This window comes from Equus przewalskii, chromosome 21 (assembly GCF_037783145.1).
Source record: "Equus przewalskii isolate Varuska chromosome 21, EquPr2, whole genome shotgun sequence".
Classification (NCBI taxonomy): Eukaryota; Metazoa; Chordata; class Mammalia; order Perissodactyla; family Equidae; genus Equus; species Equus przewalskii.
In genome coordinates, this window is record NC_091851.1 from 4891763 (window position 1) to 4914746 (window position 22984).

Consider the following 22984-nt stretch of genomic DNA (forward strand, 5'->3'; position numbering starts at 1 on the left):
GAACATGATAAGATCATTCTTTCATTTCATTAGTGCACCATAAGAAATAATTTGATTTTCATGTGCCTTAGAGTATTCCTGCCTAGATTTCAGTCTCTGTTTTGTCAATATAGAAAAGCCAGCAAATTGTTCTACTAATTATATTGGTTGTGATTGTTTCAGAAATTGAAAGCCTTCTGAACTTTCACTGCAGTGTAAGAAAAGGGCCAAACTCAATATGGCATGTGAAATTCAGAGCCATGTTATAATCAAAGTCCATCGAGTGAGGAAGGAACAAAATACGGCACACAACATGAATGACACCGCGAATGTCGATCTGCTGGAAAAGTGAATTAATGATGTTCTTTTACCTTGCCTTCCCTGGACTGCGGGTAAATAGGGTAGTAGAGACAGGACTTATAGCCTAACCGAAGGATCTCCTTCAGAAAAAACTTGGTGTAATGCCGGAAAATGGGGTTCAGGGCAAAGTGATACAAGTGCCCGTGCTCTTCGCGCTGGTGGTGACTGAAGTAGATGAAGTCTTCGATGTTGTAATGCGATCGTATGTACTCCACATCCTGAAAAAGAGGCGGGGAAAGGACATCCAAGAATGTTTTAAACAAATGGCATGCATTTTTTGAGAAATATCTTTTAAAAACTACTTTACGTACAATAGCAAGAAATGTGTTTTTCTCTCTTGTTATATACTACCTCATTTTCACTGTTAATTTTTTAAAAGTTAAAAGTTATGTTTCCTGAAAGTCACCTGTGTCTGATGGCTTGTCTCTGGAGGATGGCTACATAGCTTTGGAATTGCTCCTTACAGCCATGCCTGCCAACAATTCAGAGAGCCTTGAGTCTTGCTAGTGGCCAGGCGGCAGGACAGCAGCTCTTTACTGCTGTTGGGCAAGGGAGCACCAGCTGGTCAGCACGACAGACCAAGCGTGTGCAAAATTCAGGAGCGGGAAAACACCCACCAGTTCTCTGGAGCCGTCACTATCCTCTAGTCACCTATTAACGTGGAAAGCTGCCCTCCCACAAGTCACGCATTTTGACCTGCACACGTGGTTGGGTTGGCCTGTAATAAAACTGGGAGGTTGGGCCTTATCTGTAAGCATTCCTTAAACTTTTTATGCCTGTGAGATATTACATTTTTACATGGAGGAAGGTAATTTAAAGGACTGGTATTTCTTTGTAAAAGGAAATAATGGGCACCCTGCCCCTATTTCTATGGGCCTGGTTCTATCACCATCTTTTGTCCCCGACATCAGGGGGAGGGAGCCAGGGCCTCCCCCGTGCTAACTGTGCACTGGGTCAGCCTGTCCTGCTTCTCCTCCCAGCATGCACCCTGTGGGGGTGGGGGCACTCTCCAGAGTCAGTGTGTCTCTCTCTCATGACAGGAGCAGTAAACACACCTGATACGCAGGAAAAAATCAAACCACATGCACATTGGAAAGCACCTATTTATATTTCTTCTTAATTTTCACAGTAAAATTGCCCTAAAAGCACACTTTCAAGAAGAGGAATTAGGGAATGCAAGGAACTTGATGTGCCCTGTAATTGGCAAAGCTGGGACTAGAAAATTCAGGAAAACTGTGAAGTCTGTGTCCATGCCCCCATGGTTCATTGTCTTTCCAGCTTTTACCACAAAGCACATAGGAAATGGGGCTCAGGGTAACCAGACCAGTGGTGGTACCTGAGGGCAATTCTGGCAATGTCTGACCTTTTCTCTGCACTGACCCTAAGACTGCCTTTACACCCTAAGACTTTTCTTTAATTACCAAGGAGGCATCCCTCATTATAAAATAAAATGAGTAACAAACGTAGGGCTGAGAAATCATAGAAAAACAAAGAGCCAACAGAGGTTATTAGCTCAAAACAGCAGATGGGCCATGTGCATCTAATTCTCCTCCCATCCCAAATCACTTAAAATAACAACCAAAATTTATTTTTTAAATAATGAGTGGGAGTGATGGGGAATGGAAGAGTAAGGCAGACTTACCTTGGAAGGAAAAATACCAAGTCCTCTATCACTAAGCTAAACCTTCCTACTTTGGGCCACTCAAACTGAGAGTCCCTGTCTACTGCCAGCCAGGCCTCCATTTGAGCACCACGAGGGGAAGCCAGATGACTGATGCTCCCTCCCAACTAGACAGAGGGGTGGGCAGCCCTCCCAGAGACTGGAGAGATGCAACGGAGAAGCAGATACGCACAACTGTCAAGGATACCCATGCCAGCCAGCCATACTGATAATTTAATCTTTCATTCATGACAAGGACAGACTTTTGGGGAAAACTGACAAATGCAAAAGACCAGAATAGAGAAACATACAACTTACTCCAGAGGAAACAGAGTATCCAGGGAATAGAAGAGAATTTTTTAAAAATTTTACTCACTGTCCTCAGAGATACTTAGAAGGATCTTGCATATAGTATAACAAACAAGCTGCTACACAAAAAGGAGCAATAAGAAAACAAGGATGAGACTTGGAAGTTAAATATATGAACCCTGGAATTTAAATTCCAATAGAAGGCCTGGATAATAGAATAGACTAGGCTGAACACTGAATTAGGAATCCAGAAGACAAATCAAGGAAAGCCCCTAGAATAAAGAGTAAGAAGTACAAGAGATTAAAAAATATGAGAAGAAAGATAAGAGATAGTGAAGGATCAATTCCAAAGGTCCAATATCCACCTAAAAAGGAATTCAAGAAGAGGAGAATAGAGGAAATGAAAGGGAAGAAGTAATTATTGAAAACAGAGAAGAAAGATGTTCCTAAGCTCTAAAGAGGCATAAGACACTCCTCAGTAAAATTTCAGAATTTCAGGGATAAAAAGAAAAAACTAATTTTCAAGAAAGAAAGAAAACAAAGATACATCAGATTATATTTTATGGGTGACATTGGATACTGGAAGACAATGAGAGTAAACACATCGACATTCTGATGAGAAACAATTTGAGCAAGAATTCTATACACAGCCAAATGAGTATTCAAGTGTGAGAACATAATGAAAACTTCTTGGATATGTATGGATTCAGAGATCCTACCACCTATCACTCTCTCTAAAAGAATTATTCAAAGATATATTGAATCAAAAGAGAAATGAATCCAAGAAGGAGGATAGTTTGAATACATTAGAGGAATAAAACCATATGAACATCTCAATAAATGCCAAAAACACATTTGGTAAAATTCAACACTCATTCATAATAGAAACTATTAGTAAACTAGAAATAGGAGGGAATTTCCTTAACTTGATAAAGCATGCCTTCTAAAAAAGTACAGCAAAATGGGGCTGGCCCCGTGGCTGAGTGGTTAAGTTCACGCGTTCCGCTGCAGGCAGCCCAGTGTTTCGTTAGTTCGAATCCTGGGCGCGGACATGGCACTGCTCATCAGACCACGCTGAGGCAGCGTCCCACATGCCACAACTAGAAGAACCCACAACGAAGAATACACAACTATGTACCGGGGGGCTTTGGGGAGAAAAAGGAAAAAATAAAATCTTTAAAAAAAAAAAAAAAGTACAGCAAATATTATATTAAATGGAGGAAAGTCTAGAATCATTCATAAAATCAGGAACACCACAAAAGCACCTGTTACAAACACTACTATTCAATGTTATTCTAAACATACAATAAAATTGGAAAATATAAGTATAAATTTTTACTTATTTGTTTATTTTTTGCTGAAGAAGATTAGCCCTGAGCTAACACCTGTGCCAATCTTCCTCCACTTTGTATATGGGTTGCCACTACAGCGTGGCTGACGAGTCGTGCATGTCCGCACCCAGGATGGAACCCATGAACCTGGGCTGCCAAAGGGGAGCAGGCTGAACTTAACCTCTATGCCACGGGGCAGCCCCATAAATATTTTTAAAAGAAAGTTCAGCAGATTCTAAAAGATGGCCATGACAGTAATTCACATGTCACATGCTCTTCTGCAGAGTGAGCTAGCTACACTCCCATCAAGAGGTAGAGTCTATTTCTCCATCCCTGGAATCTGAGCATGCCCTGTAACTGTTTTAACCAATAAAATATGGTTATAAGTGACACTGTACCACAAAAGAGAATCAACTGACAAACTCTCAGAGCTAATAAGACACTTCAAAAAGGTGGTTGGGTACAAGATCACAGTACAAAAATGAGTAGTTTTCCCATACACCAAAATAAACATTTAAAACATACAATGAAAAAAAGTATTTATTCACAATACCCAGAAAAATATAAAACATGTAGAAATAAATCATAAATGTCCAGGACTGTATCAGTCAGAGTCTCAGCAGGAAACAGATGGTATGTTCAAATCAGGGTAATTGGAGGTGGGTGTAACAAAGGGACTATTTACAAGGAGGGGGCGTGGGCAGGGAAACCAATAGGGAAAGCATAGCAGCAACTGCAAGCTATTACCACCCTAGGTGGGTGGCATGGGAGGTCCTGGTTACCAGAATCCAAAAAAAACGGTCCTGGAGAAGAAGCCACCTTGAAAAGGTGAGGGAATTCACTGGGGAGATGAGCCAGCTCGAGGCATCCCATTCTCACTCCTCCCGCCCTCTCATCAGGGCTCCCCATTGGCCAAACCCAATCAGAAGCTGAAGGGTAAAGGCACTCGTGATGCTACCCACCAGCTCAGGCTCCCTGGGACAGAACAGGGCAGAGGATGAACCTGTGGGGCGAACAAAGCATCCGGCACAAAAAACTTGTAAGAAAGAAGCCCCAAAACTTTTCTGAAGAACCCAAAAGGATTCAACAATGACAAGATAGGAAGCCATGCTCCTAGAGGGAAAGTCTTAATATTTTAATTGTCATTTCTGCCTAACCTGTTCTATAAAATCCACATAGGAGCAAATAAATTCATAGCAGTACAAGGTTTATCAGGAAGAGGAAATATCTAAGTAAACCAAGAAAATTTAGAAAAGACAAATGAGAGAAGACTCTCCTACCAGATACCAAAGCACATGATAAGGCAACAGATATCAATAAATAAATCCATGGCACAGAATAGAGAGGAAAAATAGACACAGACACATGGAAATCTAATAATGGAAAGATGACATTTTAAATCAGTAGGGAAAGAATGGACTACTCAGTGACAAATACGTAGGAATAACTGGCTATACATTGGGAAAAAAAAATTAGATGTCCACTTGACAACATACACATACATACAAGATGCATGTAATTAAGTGCAAGGAAGAACACTGGAAGGAATAAATGTCTAACTGTTAATAGTAGGAATCCTCTGGGGAGAGCAGTGGAACTTTTGTTTTTGCTGATGGTAAAAGCTTACTTGAATTTTTAGAATATGAATGTTTTTATGTATTTTTATAATATTTTAAACATTTTGAACTGAAAAAAATAGAGAATTGAAAAGCCGCCAAGTGGGATGCAAACGGATGATGATTTATATCCTTCAGAAAAAGGAAGCATTCATATTAAATAAATAAAAATGAAACTTCAAAAGAGGCATTACATGCTAATTCATGATATAAAAAGACACAATTAAGGAAACTAATATCCATTTCACAATTTACCATTTCATTTCTGATCACTGCAATGCCAACTACTTGTTCTGCAACTTCAGCTACAAATGCCTGCAGTGGTGTCCCATCCTGAAAAGATAAGCATAAATTTTTAGACCCTTAAAAATATCACTATCAATGTTCCTGTAAGCAGTCAACATGGATTTTACCCATGATCCCATAATGACAGTGATAGTCAAAACCAACATCTATCAACACTTCCCTATGGACCAGGTAGGAAGTTAAATGCCCTCCTCGTGTTCATTTAACCCTCACTCCACCTCCAAGAGGTAAGGAGAATCAGTACCTCTATTCTATTCACAGGAAAATAGGCTCGGGAGGCTGAGTAACACGCCAAGATCTTCAGCTAGTAAGGGATGGATCTGTGATTCACACTATGGTCCCTTTGACTCAGAATCTGTTTTCTTTAGCTCTACATCAGTGGTTCTCAAATCTTGTGATCTCAGGACCCCTATGCCCTGAGGATTCCAAAGAGCTTTGGTTTACGTATGTAATATCTATCACTATTTTCTATATTAGAAATTAAAACAGAGAAAATTACGAATTTGTTTATTAACTTTTGTTTAACTTATTAATTGAATAAATTTTAAAATTTGACAAAAATATTTAGAGAGCAGAGTAGCATTGTTTTATATTTTTGCAAATCTTTTTAATGTCTGGCTTAATGGAAGACAGTTGGATGCTCATATCAGCTTCCGCCTTCAATCTGCTGCAATAGGTTATTTTGGTTGAAGTATAAGAAAAAAAATCTGTCTTCACAAAGATACATAGTTGGAAAACAGGGAAGTATTATAAATAATCTTTTTAGATAATTATGGATATACTTCTTTGCTGCTACACCAAAACTCAACAAGTGGGAGTGTTTTAACGATTAGTTGCAACATGGAATCTGAAACCACATCAGTGAACTTCCTATATATCACTACCTTAAAATTCACTGGTCTATTTTGCACTTTGAATGACTCTTTTACCTATGCATGGTTTTGTAACATCATGTATTATTTATCCGGAAAATAATGACTCACCAACCTTATGCAAACTTTTCCAAAGGTTGACCTACTTCATTACAAAATATCAAAACATTACATTTGGTAATATCACCACCAGTCTCATCAGAAAAAGTCTTTTAAGTATCGGGAAGCTGTCAAGTTCATGTGAAAAGATACTAATTTTCCAAAATTCTAATTTTTTCTTGAAAGCTTGGATTTTATCATAGGGGACAAATGCTGTCCATTGTTTTCTTCTTTTTTTTCATTTTTTTGGTCAGTAAGATTGTCCCTGAGCTAACATCCGTGCCACTCTTCCTCTAATTTGCATGTGGAACGCTGCCACAGCATGGCCTGATGAGCAGTGTGTAGGTCCAGGCCTGGGATCCGAACCCACAAAGCCCAGGCTGCCAAAGTGGAGCACATGAATGTAACCACTGCACCACTGGGCCGGTTCCTGTCCATTGTTTTCTTAGAGTTAAAGGCTCACCTCTTTCATTCATTCATTCATTTTTAAGAAAATGTTTGCCAACTACCCAAGACTGAATAATCATACTTTGTCTGCCAGCTGTTCTTTCAAGTAAAAATGGTGTTTCATGAAAACACATGAAAGTGGCTGATTGAGAATGCAACTCAAACAACTACAAAAATGCTCTTTCTTGAAACAACCAACATAATTGAGCCTGCAGCAGAGGAGCTGTACGTGTACTTCTTATTTTGCCACACAGAACACTGAAAATACATGTACGCAAGGATAGAGATCTAATAAAGTTGATAATGTTTCCTGCTTCATGTGATACCAGCTTTCCCCTTTCTTTTTTAAATTCATGAGATAGTTGTAGATTCACAGGCAGTTGTAAGAAAATATACAGAGAGATGCCTTGTACACTTTGCCCAGTATCCCTGAATGGAAACATTCTGCAAAACTCTACCATAATATGACAAGCAAGGAATGCACAGTGATGTGAATGTGTGTGTGTGTGTAAGTTCCACACAAATTTATCCATGACCACAGTCAAGATATTGAACAGTTCCAACACAAAGATCTCTTGAGTTGCCTGTTATAATCACACCCATCGGCCTCCGCCCTCCTCCTGTTCTTAACCCATGGCAACAAATGATCTGTTCTCTATTTCTAAAACTTTGTCATTTCAAAAACATCACATAAGTGGAGTCATACAGTATGTAACTTTTAAGAATTGGCCTTTTTTCCACTTGGCATAATTCTCTGGAAATCATCCAAGTTGATGCCTGTATCAACAGTTCAGTCCTTTGTATTGCTGGGTCCTGTTTCACGGCATGGATGGGCCACAGGGTGCTTACTCATTCACCTGCTGAAGGACATTTGGGCCGATTCCAGCTGCTATGAACATTCGTGTACAAGTCTTTACTTCTTTGAGATAAATGCCCAGGAGTACAATTGCTAGGTCATATGATAGCTGCATTTTTAGTTTTATTTTATTTTATTTTTATTGAGGTAATAATAGTTTACAACATTGAGAAATTTCAGTTATACATTATTATTTGTCAATCACCACATAAATGCGCCCCTTCACCCTTTGTGCTCACCCCCAACACATCTTCCCCCAGTAACCACTGAACTGTTCCCTCTGTCCGTGTGTGTGTTTATCTTCCACATATGAGTGAGATCATATGGTGTTTGTCTTTCTCTGTCTGGCTTATTTTGCTTAACATAATACCCCCCAGGTCTATCCATGTCGTTGCAAATGGGGCAATTTTGTCTTTTTTTTTTTTAAAAAAAAAGATTTTATTTTTTCCTTTTTCTCCCCAACCCGCCCCCCCCCCCCCCCCCAGTACATAGTTGTATATTCTTTGTTGTGGGTCCTTCTAGTTGTGGCATGTGGGATGCTGCCTCAGCGTGGTTTGATGAGCAGTGCCATGTCCACGACCAGGATTCGAACCAACGAAACACTGGGCCGCCTGCAGTGGAGCACGCGAACTTAACCACTCGGCCACGGGGCCAGCCCCCAATTTTGTCTTTTTACGGTGAGTAGTATTCCATCGTATATATATATAGACACCACATCTCCTTCATCCAGTCATCAGTTGATGGGCACTTGGGCTGCTTCTACATCTTGCCTATTGTGAATAATGCTGCAATGAACGTAAGGGTGCATAAGTCTCTTTGAGTTGTTGATTTCAAGTTCTTTAGATAAATATCCAGTAGTGGGATAGCTGGGTCATACGGTATTTCTATTTTTAATTTTTTGAGGAATCTCCATACTGTTTTCCATAGTGGTTGCACCAGTTTGCATTCCCACTAGCAGTGTGTGAGGGTTCCCTTTTCTCCTCAACTTTTCCAACATTTGTTATTTTTTGTCTTGGTGATTATAGCCATTCTAGCAGATGTAAGGTGATGTCTTAGTGTAGTTTTGATTTGCATTCCCTGGTGATTAGTGATGTTGAACATCTTTTCATGTGACTATTTCCCATCTGTATTTCTTCTTTGGAGATATGTCTGTTCATATCCTCTGCCCATTTTTTGATTGGGTTGTTTGTTTTTGTGTTGTTCAGTTGTGTGAGTTCTTTACATATTATGGAGATTAACCCCTTGTCGGATATATGATTTGCAAATATTTTCTCCTTTGGTGGATTATCTTTTTGTTTTGATCCTAGTTTCCTTTGCCTTGCAAAAGCTCTTTAGTCTGATGAAGTCCCACTTGTTTATTTTTTCTTTTGTTTCCCTTGGCCAAGTAGACATGGTTTTCAAAAAGATACTTTTAAGATGGATGTCAAAGAGCATACTGCCTATATTTTCTTCTAGAAGTTTTATGGTTTGAGGTCTTACCTTCAAGTCTTTGATCCATTTTGAGTTTATTTTTGTGTACGGCAAAAGATAACGGTCTACTTTCATTCTTTTGCATGTGGCTGTCCGGTTTTTCCAACACCATTTATTGAAGACAATTTCTTTTCTCCATTGCATGTTCTTAGCACCTTTGTCGAAGATTATCTGTCCATAGATGTGTGGTTTTATTTCTGGACTTTCAATTCTGTCCCATTGATCTGTGTGTCTGTTTTTACCAGTACCATGCTGTTTTGATTACTATAGCTTTGTAGTATATTTTTAAGTCAGGGATTGTGATGTCTCCAGCTTTGTTCTTTTTTCTCAGGATTGCTTTAGCTAATTGGGGTCTTCTGTTGCCCCATATGACTTTTAGGATTCTTTGTTCTATTTCTGTGAAGAATGTAACTGGGATTCTGATTGGGATTGCACTGAATCTGTAGATTGCTTTGTGTAGTATGGACATTTTAACTATGTTTATTCTTCCAATACATGTGCATGGAAGGTCTTTCCATCTCTTTATGTCATCAGCAATTTCTCTCAGTAATGTCTTACAGTTTTCATTGAATAGGTCTTTCACCTTCTTGGTTAAATTTATACCTAAATATCTAATTCTTTTTGTTGTGATTGTAAATGAGATTGTATTCTTGAGTTCTCTGTTCGCTCGTTATGAGAGTATAGAAATGCAACTTATTTTTGTAAGTTGAGTTTGTACCCTGCAATTTTGCTGTAGTTGTTGATTATTTCTAGTAGTTTTTTAATGCATTCTTTAAGTTTTCTATATATAATAAAATCATGTTGTCTGCAAACAGCGAGAGTTTCTCTTCTTCATATCCTATTTGGATTCTTCTTATTTCTTTCTCTTGCCTAATTGCTCTGGCCAAAACCTCCAGTACTATGTTGAATAAGAGTGATGAGAGTGGGCACCTTGTCTTGTTCCTGTTCTCAGAGGGATGGCTTTCAGTTTTTCCCCATTGACTATGATGTTGGCTGTGGGTTTGTCATATATGGCCTTTATTAAATTTTTAGTTTTCTTAAGAAACAGCCAAAATGTTTTCCAGAGCAGCCGTACCATTTTACATTCCCACCAGCAACATACGAGTGATCCGATTTCCCTGAATCCTTGCCAGCATTTAGTGGTGGCACCCTTTTTGTTTTAGATATTCTATTTGGTGTGCAGTGATATTCCACTGTGGGTTTTCTTTTCCTGTTGCTACTGTGAGTGCATTGCAGGAAGAACTTGATGACCACTGGGAAGTTTGGTGCCACTGCTTTGATCCACACTGAGCCTCCCAAGGTTTTGCTCACCATTGCCTTTTACCATCAGTGCAAATATCAATACAGTGGAAAAGGAAAATAATTTCTTACTCTTTTATGAAAATAATTTTTACCTCACAGACCTCCTGAAAATTCATATCTCAGAGACCCCTGGGGTTCCTTAGACCACACTTTGAGAACCAGGGCACTACATCATACTACATGGTTGGCAAGCCAGGAGGGAAGGAACAAAAAATGAAGAAACAGAGACTAAAACAAAACAAAACAAAAACATATGCTGGAGAAAGTTTTATTTTACTTCAATGTCTTTACAAACATTAAATGTTTCACTACGTTTGTGTTTGGGGTCTCCCTCTTGATGACTTAAAAATTAACTAAAAGATTTATTCAAAAGAGCCAATAACTGGGAACTCCCCAAATGTCCTTAACAGTAGGATGAAGAAATAAATTGTGGCATATGCATGCAATGAAATACTTTACACCATGATATGGGTGAATCTCACAAACATTGCTGAGCAAAAGAAGCCTGGTATCAGAAAACACTGTGTATGATTTCCTTTAAATAAGATTCAAAAGAAGGCATAACTAATCTATGATCTTAGTAGTCAAGGCAGTATTAACCTTGGGGTAAAGTGACGGAAAGGGAGCATGAGGGGGACTTCTAGCTGGCTGGGGTTAGTCCATTTCCTGAAGCAGGTGCTCATTACATGGTACATTCAAATTGTGAAATCCATCAAACTGTTTATCGGTTATACTTCTATGAAGATTTTTTAAATAAAATTTATCAAAAAAAGTAACTAAGCAGGGGCTGGCCCCATGGCCGAGTGGTTAAGTTCGTGCGCTCCGCTGCAGGCGGCCCAGTGTTTCGTTGGTTCGTATCCTGGTCGTGGACATGGCACTGCTCATCAAACCATGCTGAGGCAGCATCCCACATGCCACAACTAGAAGGACCCACAACAAAGAATATACAACTATGTACTGGGGCGGGGGGGTTTGGGGAGAAAAAGGAAAAAAAAATCTTAAAAAAAAAAGTAACTAAGCATTTCTCTAACTACATGCATTATTTCACATCTGATTATGTTAACTGGCATGGTCCTTAAGAAAGCAGTGTTAATGTAAGGACCTCTGCTAGCTTGCCCTGTGCCATGGCAAAAGTACAGTATAGTTACTATACTAGAAAGAGAACAGGATCTTCTCCAGCCCACGCCATCCTTGAGGATGCAGCCAGCTCAACAACAAGATATGGACACACTCATCATCCAGTAGGGTGGAAATGGGGTGCCATGCCCTAAATCTGATATCCAGTGCTGCTGGAGTGGGCACGAGGCACCCACAGATTCCTGAGCTACCGTTCACTAACCTAGGTCAGATTTGCCTCTTCCAAATGCTGGGATCTATCTTGTTTCATGACACTTGTTTGGATCAAGTCCAAATTTTCCATCCTCGTGATAAGGATTTAGATTATCTGATCAGCCCCTTCGGGCCCCCAGTGAGGAGAACAGCCTCACTTCCTTAAACCTCAGTTCCCTTGTTTTTCTCCTCTTGCTCCCATCTTCCAAGCCCACCACTGCCACTTCCCAGCACGTGATTCTTCAAGTGAGGTCCAAGGAAACTTCAGAGTTGAACCTACATGGGTCATAACGGTCCCATGGCGTGAGGAAAAGAAAGCCCGTCTGGTCATAGCAGGTACTTACAGGGTCTCTGTGAGCCTTGTTGTATTGTTTTAAATCCTCCAGTATGCTCTTACTCAGCATCAGGGTGCTGACGAGATTTTCAACACCAGGAGTATCCGAGAAAGTGGCAAATCTTATATTAATGGACCTGGGTAAGGAGAGAGACATATTTTTTAGGTTAAGGTACTAAAATATGTATTCCCTCCCAAAAATGGAGACAAAATTGTAACATATCGCACTTATATAAAATAGTATCCTAACTACAAAAGTAACTCATTTCATTCTAGAGAACCTAGAAAACACATGTAAAAAAAGTGCAAAGAATAAGGTAAAAATCACTGATAATTCCATTAACCAGAGACAACACAGAGTTACACTCTAAATTCATTTAATTTAAAATGTTCAGTACCATGCCTTGTTTTATATTTACCTCATACATAAAGGCAAATTCTTCCCCCAAATTTTAAAGTATGTTAAGGAGTTAAGAAAATACCTTGAACCTCGGCTGGCTTCATGAGTCTTTAAAATCCTTAATAATTTTATCTTTGATTTTGTGTTTTTACATAAAGTTAAGTTGGACAATGGAGCAAGGCCAGTGGCTTGGAGCCTTGGCTCACAGATAGTACTCACCTCCCACCATTAATCCATGGTGGGTTCTCTCCCATCTGTTCCCTGCCCCTGGCACGTTGGGCCCCAAGAGGCCTCCCCATCCTTGCCCCATGACTGCTGCTGACCTCTGCCAGGGGCGACAACTGGGTTGCACTCGTAAGGGGAGGCCCACGTTTAGCCATCATGCTCCACCTTCAGTGGGGTCCTGGACACGGGCACAGGGAGGGTCAGGGGTCAGGCACCTGCCTCATGGAGTCTCTAGTCAGAGCAAGGTGGTAGATATCCCCACCTGGGGCAGGCAGTGACATGGTGTGTTTGGCAATTCGCTGTGAACCTCTTGCTCACCCCCATCCAGTTATTGAGAGCATCCCAGTGCAGAGGTTGCAAGCCATTGGAAGATGCCTGTTTGCCATGGGTTGGAGTGGTGGGTCCATGGGAAGGAGAGATGACTTCCTCATCTTAGGCTAGACCCCCACATTTTCATTCTGTAATGGGTTCTGCATATTATGTAGCTGGCCTTGCATTGAATGCTCTCCGGTCATTAGGGCATTATTACTAAATAGAACTGATAAATTATTAAATTTATTGCTAAACAGGTATTAATACTCAATAGGCTACTCTTCCTAATATAAGTAAAGTAAAATACCTACTTTCTATTGTAGTGAATATTTGTGCTTAAATTTTAAGGCATGCTTCTATACTATGGACAAAGCGGCATATTCGCAAAGAACAACCTACATCTATAATTAATTGGTATAAAGATTATCAATTAATACCACCTTAATAATATTTATGAGCAATTTTTAAGTAAATGGTAAGAACTTGGTTCTGATATGGCCATCTTACACCAACATCTGATAGTTTGGATGGATTAAAGATATAAATGTAAAAAACAAGACCACAAAAGTACTAGGAAAATACCCAAGGGAATTAAGAATATAAGCCCACACAAAACCTTGTACGTGAATGTTCACAGTAGCAATATTCATAATAGCCCCAAAGGCGGAAAGAACCCAAATGTCCATCAACTCTGAACAGATAAACAAAATGTGGTCTACCCACACAATGGAATATTATTCAGCCCTAAAAGGGAATGAAGCACTGATACATGCCACAACATGGGCAAACCTTGAAAACAGTACACTAAGTGAAAGAAGCCACATACAAAAGGGCACATATTGTATAATTCAGTGATATGAAATGTCCACAATAGGCGAATTTATAGAGACAGAAAGTAACATAGCTGCTGCCAGGGGCTGTGGGGAGGAGGGAAAAGGAGTGACTTCTTAATGGGTATGGGGTACCCTATCGGGTGATGAAAATGTTTAGGAACCAGAAAGAGGTGATGGTTGTACAACATTGTGAATGTACTAAAAACCATTGAATTGTACACTTTAAGTGGGTGATTGTATGGTATGTGAATTATATCTCAACGAAGCTGTTACCAAAAAGTATATGATACCAAAGCAAGTTGAAAGGAAAAGGAAAGAGGAATGGCAACTAAAAGCCAAAAAATAAGCTGGTGTAGCAATATAAATAACGGATAAACTAGACCTCAAGGCAAAAGCATTAGGAGGCAAATAAGTCTCTATTTAATAACAAAAGTAAAAATATTGTATGTCAATTATATCTCAACAAAAAAAGGAGTTACTATGTAGAGTATATATCTTCATTTTGACTCATCAAATGACTATCAATATATATTCTAAATATCAATTATATATTTATTGAAAAAATTCACTAGGAAGATATGGCAGTATCAAATCTGTAGGGATCTAAAAATATAGCTTCAGAATATTGAATAAAAGTTCACAGAATTATGACGATTTGACCAATATCCGTAAAGTTTAATACACCTCTCTCAGAAACTGATATCAGACAAAAGGCTCGATCCTGCATCTCCCAAATGAAAACACTTGGCTATCTAACAGTCCTCTCAATCTTAGCATTCCAAAGCCCTCCACCAGCCCTCTCTCCCATCTTAGTTAATGGCAACTCCATCCTTTCAGTGGTCCAGGCCCAAACCCTTGGCTTCATCTTGGCTCCTTTTCTCACAGGCCTCACTTCCAGCCCAGCAGCACATCCAGTTGGTTCTCCCTTTGAAATGCATCCAGAATCCAAGTACTCCTCAGGACCTCCAGTGCTGGCCCCAGCACCACCACCTCTTGCCTGAGTTATTGCAGCAGCATCCTAATGTCTCTAGGCTTCCACCTTTGCCCTCAACAATCCATCCTCAACAAAGCAGATAGAGTGGTGCTCATTAAGCACTAAGGCAGATCATATGGCTCTGATACTCAAATCCCAATAATACAGGTGTTCTTAACATCCATTATGCCAAGGACCCCTCTCAGAATAATATTTTTAAATTGATAAAATAAAATATGTAGGATTACAATACATTAGCCTCATAATAACATGATTCAGAAGAAGTCTAATAATTTCCATAATTTTGTATATAGATGAGTACAAGCCATAACTAATATTTGCAGATATCTGCAAATCCTGTAACATGATAGGAAAATACCTGTCCTTTCAATTTAAGAGAAAGTTACAGGTACTACTGATACTATTGTGGTTTGTTGTCTACTTTCACAATAGAAGGCAGTGCTAACTTTCAGTTAAAGCTTAATAAACATGCAATCTTCCCCCTGCCTTCTACCCATGGACCAAGGTTAGGACCTCAGCTATGTTTCCCATTTCCCTTCAAGTAAAAGCCCAAGTCCTAGAAGGGCTGAGAGGCCCTCCATGCCTGGAGCCTCCTCCCTCTGACTCATCTCTGAACAGTCACCTTCTTGCTCTCCCTGCTCCCCTCACAGGTGTCCTCAAACATTCTAGGCACACTCCCTCATCAGGAGTTCTTACACAGATTTCTGCCAGCCCCACCCAAATATGCAAGCCTGTTCCCTCACCTGAACATCAAGTGTTCACTTCAACTTCCCTTCAGTGAGGCCCTCCCTACCCCTGACCCCCTATTTAAAGTCTAGAAACCCTGACACTCCCATCTTCACTCCCTGTTCTATTTTTCTCCATAGTATTTCCTACCTCCTACTTGTTTTGTTCATTGTTTCCCTCCTCCCACTAAAATAAAACTTCATGAGGCTAAGAATTTTGGTCCATTTGCTCACTGCTGCACCCCATGGCTAGCACAATGCCTAGCACATAAGAGGTGCTCAAGAAATGCCTGTTAAGTGGGTGAGTTATACAGCTCACATATAGATGGCCAGAGACTTTTCCCCATGCTTCTATATCTGATAAATGCTACAATTGCGTTATTAAGAGTGTTGTGGGAGCCAGGAGAGTGAATGAGCATGTAACACTTTTTGCACATCTTTATTGCACTATCCTGTGCTTTCTGGGATGTCGACCTCTTCCCTCTGGCAAGGCTCGAAGCTCAGACCACATCAGGTTCCGCTCCGAAAGGCTGGGGCTTTCCCTAGCCCACAGTAGCACTCCACAAATGTTCAATGGGATATGGGGCTGTTTGACTGCCAAGTATCACAAAAACCCAAACTTTATTTCACCAGTTTGTCCACGAAAATCTACCGTAGATTAGGCGACACAACATTTTGTGTTATATTGTGAAGCTCTTCCCTCTGCTATTTATATTTGCCAAAGAATACGGCACCATTTTCACGTGTTCCTAGAGTTTCGGGGGGGGGATGGACAACAGCAGTAGGTTTGTGCCCTACTCTAAATCTGCGCTGTCCAGACGGGAGCCACGAGCGACACGTGGCTACTGAGCCCTTGAAACGCGGCTGCTCCAAAAGGAGACAAGCTGCACGTGTAAAACCTCCACTGAATTCTGAAGACTTGGTATAAAAAAGGGCATAAAACATCTCATTAATATTTATTTATATTGATTACATCTTGAAACAGTAATATTTTAACTATAAGGGGTTAGCTAATAAATATTCCAATTCCACCTATTTTTTTATTTTTTTAATTAGGGTGACTATTAGAACATCTACAATTACATATGTAGCTCACTCTGACTTCTATTGGACAAGGCTGCTCTCTGTTGTCTAGTATTTGCCTCTAAGAGCTATTTTTCAATTGTTTTTGCTGAGTTCAAAAAGCAGAATGTAGGTTTACTCCACAGGTGACCCTTTCACCAAGGGCTCTGAGGCAAGTGGCCAGTGCATACATGACTGCTTACACATCAGGCGCCAGCAACGGCCGCCTGTTTGTTTTGCCCTTAACTGGAATGAGATGACAGGGACCTGTGGTTGGCAAAAGGGAAATACAAACATGGCAATAGGTACATGTCCTAATTGTTTTTATATAGCAAATGACAGGAGCATCCAGAGAAAGCAAAAAAGGAACATGCATAAGAAATAGGTCCTCAAATAAAACGCAGTCCTTAAAAATCAATTACTAAAGTGGCTTTATTAAAAATGATTAATTCGTTCAGTCACAAATATTGATTGAAACTCTGCTGCATTCCCAGTGTGTTCTGGGTGTTAGGGATCCATCAGGAACAAGATAGTCCACAATTCCTACCCTCGTGGAGCTGTCCTGCTATTGATTCCAGAACCATCTTCTGAGAAATACTTCTGAAATCTCTTGAAGTTTTAAATGAGGTTAGAAATGGACTGGGAGACGTGGAGACCTCAGTCTGTGTTTTAGCTGTAGGAAGCCCCACTGAAAAATAAAATGACTTCAAAACAAGGTTGTAAGGATGCTTAGTGTTTTATTCTCAACATGAGTGATCCTTAATTAAAATAATATTATCTTAAAATACATATGGATGTCATACACACACACACATCAAAAGGAGATAGTCTTTATTGTCCAATTATCAAGCAGCCATCTTTATTTCTTGCCTTATTTTCAGATAAATCATAAAGACTTTGAATATTCATTGAGAGTTTATAAAATGATACCAAGACCTTCTGTGGAATGAACTTTTAATCTGCTAAATAAATATTCAAAAAGACAAAATCCATTTTGATGTTTACTTATCAGAATTAGGCCTGGCAGAACTGCAAAAGATGGTGGGCTTACTGGATACAGCTAAAAGTGGCCCTACTTTCCTCTCTTCACAAGCTTCAGAGACGAAGTTTCTGATCTTCACTCTTGTGTTCTGAGCTCTGTGCTAGGCCCCTTCCTTCTGGCCCAGGCTGCGTAACCGGGAAGAAGTCCCAGCTCGCTACCTGTTCTGCACGTCACCTTGCCCGACTCTCCCGGAAGTGAACGTGTTTGCTCAGTAACCGGGATGAGTTAGCCTTTCTTTTCTCAAGGGCGCAGGCATGGTTCTAAAGCCTCTTTGAATCAGAGAGGGAGATCAGCTGTGGTTTTCCTTATCCATCCACATGGCTTCCCCCTTCCAGTCCTCTGAGGGGTCCTGTTTAGGGTGCTGTTGTTTCTCAACTCTTCCAGTAGTCCTACCTCTCCCCAGGTCACCTCCCTCTTGCACATCCTCTCTGATGTATCTGAATGCCCAAAGCCGTGATTCCTCAGGACACGTCACCTCCATGAAGAAATAAAGCCCTTGCCCAGGGATCCCTTCATGGGTCGTGAAACTTTTGCAGCCCTGGGCACTTGCTTTACAACAAGAGTCTTTCTTCTTCTCCCATTTTTGGTGGACTCTGGTCTCAAAGACCAGAATTTATCATTTTTAATCAGACTGCACACATAACAAAATAGAAAATCATACATAAAAGTAGAAGGAAAAAGATTTAACAGTTAATTTTGCAAACTCAAGTTGAATGAATGAATTGTTTTAGACACCTAGAAGTGTATGTGTGTAGTCACTCAGCCTTGCAGAATATAGGGCAATATTTTGATGCCAGTAAATTAAAACAAAACGATGAAAACAAGAGAAAGTACTTTGAGTCTTTCTGAATTCCAAAGGAGCAATCTATGTAATAGAAACATAAAACAGTTCAATAGTCACTGGGATTTCAGTTTAAACCAAGACAAAAAATAAAACAATAATGACGAAATAAAGTTTTCTGTTGAGTTCTACTCAAGGAGTCTGATTAAAAGCACCAGAAGGACCCATATCACCAAAACACTCTCAATGACGACATGGGCCTGAAATAGGTATAACGGTGACGTGCTAGAAAAAATGACAACCAGGCATGAGTGAGTCACCCATGGAAAAACAAATAAAACAAAACATTGAGGGAAGGACTCAAAAGCCAGCTACCTAAGAGCATTTTTATTCACTGAGTACAGTTGACAATTGGTAGTATAATTTAACTTAGCAGTAACTATTTATTCATAGAAAATAATTTCAATGTGTTAGTTGGATAAACAAGTTTGAAACATAGTCCCCCAAATTAAAAATGGCAAATTTCAAAAAAGAGTAGTTTGGAAGGGCAGAAAGATGGAATGAGTGGCCAGTTCACCCAAATGTGTCCTCCGCTCATGAATAAAGAAGAAGGAAACGCCAGTGTGAAGGTTAAGAATGGGCATGCAGGAGAAAAAGGAGAGAGAATCATTGACATCACATTCTAACCTCCTACTAAGTTTGGAAACATCCTAGAGATTACTATAGGAAGTAAAAAGTGTTAAAACGCATTTAGTTCATACACATTCAAGTGAAAATTGACATAAATACTAGGGGAGGTTCTCTTTTCAAAGACCAGCAGTCATAAATGAAATGAGGCAAACCTTAGCGTGGCACTTGTTGACAGAAAAGGTAGACATCCCTAACAATTGAAGGAATGATTTGTCCCAGGGCTCGCCAGCACGGCCAGAGGGTGGATGACAGACACAAATATAATTTCCCAAGGGAAGAAGAATGAGATTGGGGGGGACACCAGAACCTGAGGCCATGAAATTTAAAGTAACCAAACTTAAGAGCAAGAACAATTCATCCCAAACGTCAAGAGAAGTGAAGCAAAAAATGGAAGACCATGATATATTTTAAAACCGTGGGATAACAAGAGTCAAAGATCTGTGCCCTGGCTGTGCCCGCAGGACTCCCTCCCTCACCTCCTCCCCTGGGCCTTCCCTTTACACCCCTGCAACCCTGCATCTCAGCCTCCCCTCTGCTTTCCTCTTCCCATTCGCCCTCATCATTTACACACTATACTTATTTTATCTCTTTCCTTTATTTGTGTCTTTCTCCTCTAACTAGAATGCAGGCCCCACGAGGGCAAGGATCTTTGTCTGTCTGGGTCACTTCTGCTTCCCCAGCACCTGGAATAGGGCTGGTACACAGTGCGCTGTCAACGTTGTGCATTGGATGAACGAGGGCGGTTTGCTGGGGGCCTCTGGGAGAGAAAGCACGTGCCTTCAGCCTGCTCCCTCTCTCTCCGCAGGGGTGCAGAGAGGTCAGCCCGGAACCCAGAAGCCATTTGGCTAATGTGCTGGCAGCCAACTTCAGGCTGGAACTGACACTGGGGAAAGCAGAGTGGAGAAAGGAAAGAAAGCAAGACCCAGAAGATTCAAATCCTAGAGCCCTGCCTCTCTCTAGACCTCCTAGTTACGTGAGCCAATAAACGCCCTATGGTTGAAGCCATTCCTAGTTGGGATTTCTTTTATTTCCATCTGAAAGCATTCCCATTGATAATCTGTTCTGAAATTTAAAAAGATGGTTTTAGACAAACATAGGTTAATGGGAAGGTGTGTATGAAAAGACAAGAATTAGAAAAAGATAAGAAAAATTAAAGCATTACTTTGTATAAGTAGATAAAAATCCATAAGACTGTCATAGTTCACATATTCTTATAAAATCTAGCCCAAGATTCTATTTATGCAATACAGAAGGGCCTTAATACTTGGACTGAACCAAAAATTACCAGATAACAAAAGGTTTAAAGTAGATGTGGCTTACATGGTTATAGAAAATCTGTACTTGGAGGAGAGACACAATCACAATTCTTTTCTACCAAATGATATATCCATAAAAAGTCAGAAGCACCTCCAGCACTTGTCAAACTTTAATGTGCAGAAAAATCAAGCGGAGCACTTGCCAGCAACACAGATTCCCAGGTAAACACAGATTCAGAAGTCCCAGGGCAGGTCCTAAGATTCTGCATTTTAGCAAGTTCTCAGCGGATGCTGATGCTGCTGATCCACGGACCACACTTGGAGAACCAAACAGCATATGAAATACAGAACTCTCCTCGAGTAAAGGCATGGGAACCTGGAGAAGGGAAGCCACATGCCATGGGGCAGGAAGGTGCAAGATGTCATGGTCCACGATGGCCTTGTGGATCTGCCAGCCACCCCTGGATGGTCTTTTTTGACATCAGGAACAAACAAACCCTTGTAAGGCCTCACTGACTAAAAGCCTAGTGTGAGTCCCTGAGACACCAAGGTGCATGCCACAGAGCTTCCCCACTCAGGGCCCTGGCTTATAAAGGACGCTGGGGCGGCACCTGGACCCCTCCTGCACCCTGGCTGAGGTGCCAGTGCAGGGAAATGCCTCTGAAAACACCCTGGAACCTTTAGAGAATGCTGTGGGGAACCACGGGCAGAAAGGGAAGGCCCTGTGAAGGTGGTGCCACCTCCAGTAAAACTGCCAGGGACCAAGCCAAGGTGACAGTTGGTCTTCTTTGAGGTCACTCCCACACTCACATTTCTGAACTTCATTTTGTGAGATATGACATTCCTTCAAACTCCTTGTTTAACAAATTCAGATATCTCTGGATGTAACAGTGTGAATCTTTCCTTCCTCCATGTTTTGTAGTTGCGTCTTCAGGTCGGGGCATCCAGGCTGTCACCCGGCCCTGTTCAGCCATCTGAAGGGGCGCAGGGGTCTGGCTTTACAAGAGCAGAGGGGAGATGGCAGTTCTCCACATCATACTCCTCTTAGGAACTGAGCAATCCTGACAGGAAAAACCACCACTTCTAACTTTATTTTTTATTTTTTTGAGGAAGATTAGCCCTGAGCTAACTGCTGCCAATCCTCCTCTTTTTTGCTGAGGAAGACTGGCCCTGAGCTAACATCCGTGCCGATCTTCCTCTACTTTATATGTGGGACGCCTACCACAGCATGGCTTTTGCCAAGTGGTGCCATGTCCACACCCAGGATCCAAACCAGCGAACCCTGGGTCGCCAAAGCAGAACGTGGGCACTTAACCCCTGCACCACCGGGCCAGCCCTGACTTCTAACTTTAAATGTGTGATTTCTTTAAAAAGATCTCTGTGCTTAGAATTTAATTTAAAGTAAAGAATTAAAGATCTAAGCTTTGTCTAGAAAACAATGGCCCACTGACACATCCACAAATGGGACATCCCCTGATGGTGACAAACATGTGGGTTTGGAAGGATGTCTTCCTCTACACCACCGGGCACACCCTTGCAGCTGGGTAGGGCCATGCAACCAACTTCCTGACCACAGGACACGAGCAGAAGTGATGCGAGCCCATAAGAGGAAAGTGCTTCCCCTCCGTCCTCTTTCCACCCTTCCCCGCCAGCTGAAATGTGGCTGTGGTGCTCTGAGCCAGCTCCCATCACAAGGGGGACAAGAGCCTACTCTGGCAGCCGGTCTAAACCTTTGTGTGCCACGGGCCCCTTTGACAGCCTGCTGATGCTAGGGACCCCTCCTTAGACTAATGTTTTTAAGTGTGTAAAATAAAAGATAACAAATTACATTAAAATACAGTTATCAAAATGTTAAAAAACGTGTTAAAGTAATATCTGTATCTCCTTATTAATGCATTAAATAACAAGTTCTGGTTGAGAATAAAATTGCTACTGAAATTTCTAAGTAGGATGAGCATACATATTTTGAGTTATCTGCAACAGACAAAACATGATATGAAAACATCCATGATTTCACCTGGTTACAAAGTCATGGTTTCTGCTAACACTTGTGAGGCTTGCTGCCTCCATTCACAACGGAAGGACACTAAATTTCAACTAGACGTTCGTAAGATCAACATGTAGTTTTTCTTCCCATCCAAATTCACGGAGCCCCTGACTCTGCAGTCGTTAGGCAGATACCTTTGCTCTATGGGATGGCGGGGCAAGAAGAGAAGGAACCTGGGTCTCTGGACGACCTCACGGGGGAAAAAGCTGCTCCTTTCCTTAGACCACCTGCTCATGTCTGGACTGCTGTGTGATAGAGGTGGAACTTCTTTCTGGCTCAAACCATTGTGTTTTAGGGTCTTTCTGTTACAACAGCTTAGCCTAAGTGCTAACTGATATATATGTACA

General features: G+C 40.9%; 1 protein-coding gene across 6 annotated transcripts in view; it reads right to left on the minus strand.

The window, feature by feature from the left end:
- Window positions 1-22984, minus strand: part of CFAP61 (cilia and flagella associated protein 61) — a 294720-nt gene that overhangs the window by 156874 nt on the left and 114862 nt on the right. For all 6 annotated transcript variants that reach the window (XR_011530921.1, XM_070588742.1, XM_070588743.1 and 3 more), the window contains 3 exons: window positions 12281-12407; window positions 5511-5588; window positions 351-557 (listed from right to left, as the gene is read on the minus strand). Coding sequence is in view for 5 of the 6 variants with exons in the window: in XM_070588742.1 (XP_070444843.1) it covers window positions 351-557; window positions 5511-5588; window positions 12281-12407 (412 nt within the window). In the remaining variant the exon portion in view is untranslated. The remainder of the gene's footprint in view (window positions 1-350; window positions 558-5510; window positions 5589-12280; window positions 12408-22984) is intronic.